This window comes from Macadamia integrifolia, unplaced genomic scaffold (assembly GCF_013358625.1).
Source record: "Macadamia integrifolia cultivar HAES 741 unplaced genomic scaffold, SCU_Mint_v3 scaffold805, whole genome shotgun sequence".
In the NCBI taxonomy this organism is placed as follows: domain Eukaryota; kingdom Viridiplantae; phylum Streptophyta; class Magnoliopsida; order Proteales; family Proteaceae; genus Macadamia; species Macadamia integrifolia.
In genome coordinates, this window is record NW_024870540.1 from 152,414 (window position 1) to 156,542 (window position 4,129).

Sequence of the window (4,129 nt, forward strand, 5' to 3'; positions counted from 1 at the left end):
CATTTTATTGGTATCCCTTTGCAGTCCCTTTAGAGATCAATTTTAGGCATGACTCATTAAGAGCTCAATGGTTCTGGAGCCCGTTCAGCTGGGTTAAAGCCTGAGCCCAAACAACCAAATATAGATGGTACCAGCCATACAATTTAAGCCTGACTAGATAAACATGCCAATCATTGTGCAGAGGGTTAAGTTGGTCAAACCTGGTTAGGCTTGACTAGTTGACACCCTAGGACTCTCAATAGTCCCTATTTTTGTTTAAGTAGGGACGGGTTTTTGACGCTTCCTAAAAGGTATCCGTATTGACTTTGGCCAGCCCAGCATTATGGAGCTTTTGTTTTTTGGTGAGGCATTATATCGTGCTTTAAAACCATATAGTTTGTGCAATTCTTATCTAAAGTTGACTTTTTTGAACAATTTTAAAGCTTTATTTCACCAAAATTAATTGTAAAAAGATTAACTTTTCACAAAATAGGTTGAATCATTGAAATTATATATAAACTTGTTAGGAACATAAGAAGAAATTTCATATCATTATCTATTTCATCACCATTTATAGTCAACTAATTATAGCAGTGGTATGGCATTGATTATGCCGTATGGTTTGGTAGTCACCACCTACACCTACAATTGTGTGCATAAATATATATATATATATATATATATATGAAATGCTTAAACAAACTTTAACCAATTCTCATAATGGTTGGGCTATATATAATGGACCTAAAAATAAGTTGACAATCACCATAAAAACTTGGAATTTGGATCTTCTCCATCTGACTGAGCCATCAATGGTTCAACTCCATCTCACACCATCCATGGGGGGTGTGGAGAAGATCTAGGCTTGAACACTTACTAATGTTTTAAAGAGATTAAACACGAATTTAGTTCCTCTCCATCCGGCTCTTCTCTAACACCATCTCATACCATTCATAGGATATGATCCCCAAACCTTAAAGGTGGTCTCGACATCCTATGAATAATGTGAGATGAAGTCGGAGGGTATAGCCAGATGGAGAGGGTCCGGGCTCTTTAAACACTGCTTAGCAAGTTGCCAGCCACCAAGATAGAACACACCAGCATGAATTGGAATTGGTATGCTTTATTTTACTAATAAAAATAAATAAATAAATAAAGTAATTGGTATGCTTTTTCAAAGATGACATTAATAACAAAGGGGATGTGTTCTACTCCCCATGATCATTTGACGTTGAATGAAATAAAGTTTTTCTACCCAAAAAAATGACATTAATAACAAGGAGGCCAACGACAAAATCAATCTTTAAAATTTTAACTTCAAACCGATCTGCATTGTCACAACTATATAAATACACCACTATGTCACCAACAAATGCATTCGTCTAGTAGCTATAGGTGTGAATTCTGAGACAAATAATTAAAGGGTTGTCCAAAAATTATCTCAATGCACTTTCCTTTACCTTCTCTGCTATTGTTAGTTGTTGTAGGAAGTCTATACACTGAAGCAGAAGGCCGTGCATTCTTTGTCTTTGGTGATTCACTCGTCGATAGTGGCAACAACAACTACCTTGCGACCCTTGCTCGTGCTGATGCGCCTCCTTATGGCATTGACTACCCAACTCATCAACCCACTGGTCGCTTCTCCAATGGACTAAACATCCCAGACATTATCAGTTGAGTTCTAAATTAATTCTTCTTTCTTTCGATAATGTTAGTTTAGTTTATCTTATATATATATATATATATATTCATGTGGTTACATATATTATATCAGGTGAGTCAATTGGTGAGGAGTCTGTACTGCCATACTTGAACCCTGAGCTCAGAGGAGACAAACTCCTTAATGGTGCCAACTTTGCTTCTGCCGGAGTTGGAATTCTCAATGATACTGGGGTCCAATTTGTAAGTGTAAATAAAATTGTGAATTTAATATCAGGAACTTGGCTAAATTCATCCTTAAAGCTGGCCATTAAGGAGAGGGTGTCCAAGTATCTATAAATCTTTCTTTCACATCGAACTACTCACTTTTATCCATTAATAATGATCTGAAATGCTGGAACAGGTAAACATAATAAGAATGCCACAGCAATTGCAGTACTTCAAAGAATACCAGCAACGAGTAAGTGAGTGTTTCGGAGTGGCAAAGATGAAGCAGCTGGTGAATGAAGCACTTATCCTCATTAGCGCCGGCGGCAATGACTTTGTTAACAACTACTACTTGGTTCCAAACTCAGATAGATCTCGTCAATATGCTATCCAAGATTATGTTCCTTATATCATCTCCGAGTACAAAAAGATTCTAATGGTAACCATTCCAACTCTTCCTTATGTTATAATTCCATCATCCTCGCTCATTATGTACATGTTGTGCATAGTACTACTATACATGGACGAACACCAGTAATAAATGCATGGCCATATGATCAATTACTACACAGGCCGCATTAGTTGTTGGATGATGTGTTAATATGCATAGCAATGAATATGGTGGGTGCATGGGTGATACATACACCCATGTTTAACTCTTTATATGTGTGTGTGTGTGTGTGTGTGAGAGAGAGAGAGAGAGAGAGAGAGAGAGAGTTATATCATAGGAGGCCCCTCTGCAGTACTGTAATAATGATCTCTCGTTATAACTTGTAATTAAATTGATACTTTTCCCGGCCAGTTGTACCCTGTACATTGAAATTAATTAATTAATGTTCCATATGTATGTATGTATGGATGGATGGATGGATGCAGAGGATATACGAGATGGGAGGTCGTAATGTTCTCGTAACTGGAACAGGACCTCTGGGTTGTGTTCCAGCAGAAATAGCCCAGAGGAGCCCCAATGGGTCGTGTGCTGGTGAGCTACAAAGAGCTGCTGCCCTCTACAACCCTCAACTTGTTCAGATGATAACTCAACTTAACAAGAAGATTGGCCTTACTACAAATGTGTTCTACGGAGTTAACTCATACCGGATGAACATTGACTTCATCACTAACCCTCGAGCCTATGGTATGTCACATTGATCATTTCTGTTTTATTTGCTTTGCATTAATTATTGGGCTTGATGGGGAAGTGTTATGGGATGAACATTTATTACGCAGCCTTGCTTACATGGTACATTGCTTTTTAAAGCCATGCGGCCGGGAACCTTACCTGATGAGGACTGTAATACTTCATTGGTATTAGAGCCAGAGATGAGAATGGTTGTCGGGAAGAGTGTAGATCAGGTTTTCGTATGAGAACCATTTCCGTACGAGACTGATCTGTAGAGATGGAATCCATCCAACAACCAACTCTCTGGTGGATTCCATATGTGTGGATCAGCTCGTAAGAGAATGATTCTCGTACTAGGACTTGATCCTCTCTCTATTGAGAACGTATCAGCGTAAAAACGTGAATGTAAACCACAAAAATACAATTATTGCTGTTGTCCTAAATATATAAGTTGCTATATATGTGTATTGCAGGGTTTGTAACATCAAAGATAGCATGTTGTGGACAAGGGCCCTACAATGGGATTGGACTGTGCACACCTCTATCAAACTTGTGTAAAAACAGAGATACTTATGCATTCTGGGATCCATTCCATCCCTGTGAGAGAGCAAACCGCTATATCGTCCGACAGATCCTCTCCGGAACTACCGAGTACATGCACCATGGCAACCTAACCACCATCTTGGCGGCCAATAACCCAAGTTGATAGATTCCATGAGGACCTTCAATTGGCTCCATTTTTATAACTCATTCATTAACACATGCACCCATCGACCTTTATGTTGCCCTATTAGGCTTTCAGGCGGAGAGATCAACCAATAAATTATGGATGATCTTGTAGCTAGAATCTATTTATGTTTCAGATTGTTGTTTGTGACGTGTGAGGCATTTCTAGGTAAACTAATAAATCATCAACCAGCTTTCTTTCTTTCTCTTTACATTATTAATTCATTGTCACTATTATTAGATTGGGAAAAGATCCTCATACTATTCGTGTGGATGCAAATTCTTTTTCTCTCTTCCCACAACAGAGGGGTAGATATGCCATTTCATCAGGAGAGGAGAGATTCAAGGAAATGCTAGCATAGACTACGCCCCCAAATAGAGTTTATTTCTCTTAGAATAATTTATCCCAATAACTTCCTAATGGGTTTTTTTTCTTTC

General features: G+C 38.4%; 1 protein-coding gene across 1 annotated transcript; it reads left to right on the top strand.

Annotated features, from left to right (window-relative positions):
- The first annotated feature begins 1,257 nt into the window (after nucleotides 1–1,257).
- LOC122070002 (GDSL esterase/lipase At5g33370-like) lies at nucleotides 1,258–3,903 on the top strand. Its single transcript, XM_042634106.1, has 5 exons — nucleotides 1,258–1,652; nucleotides 1,754–1,881; nucleotides 2,042–2,284; nucleotides 2,722–2,980; nucleotides 3,439–3,903. Exons 1-5 carry the CDS (start codon nucleotides 1,424–1,426, stop codon nucleotides 3,669–3,671), a joined length of 1,092 nt encoding a protein of 363 aa, XP_042490040.1. The 5' UTR covers nucleotides 1,258–1,423; the 3' UTR covers nucleotides 3,672–3,903.
- Nucleotides 3,904–4,129: the final 226 nt, after the last annotated feature.

Excerpts from the sequence above, each read along its gene's own strand:
- LOC122070002 (XM_042634106.1), top strand. The coding sequence starts at position 1,424 with ATGCACTTTCCTTTACCTTCTCTGCTATTGTTAGTTGTTGTAGGAAGT. Across the intron at positions 1,653-1,753 it reads AAACATCCCAGACATTATCA|GTGAGTCAATTGGTGAGGAG; the intron begins GTTGAGTTCTAA and ends ATATTATATCAG. Across the intron at positions 1,882-2,041 it reads ATGATACTGGGGTCCAATTT|GTAAACATAATAAGAATGCC; the intron begins GTAAGTGTAAAT and ends ATGCTGGAACAG.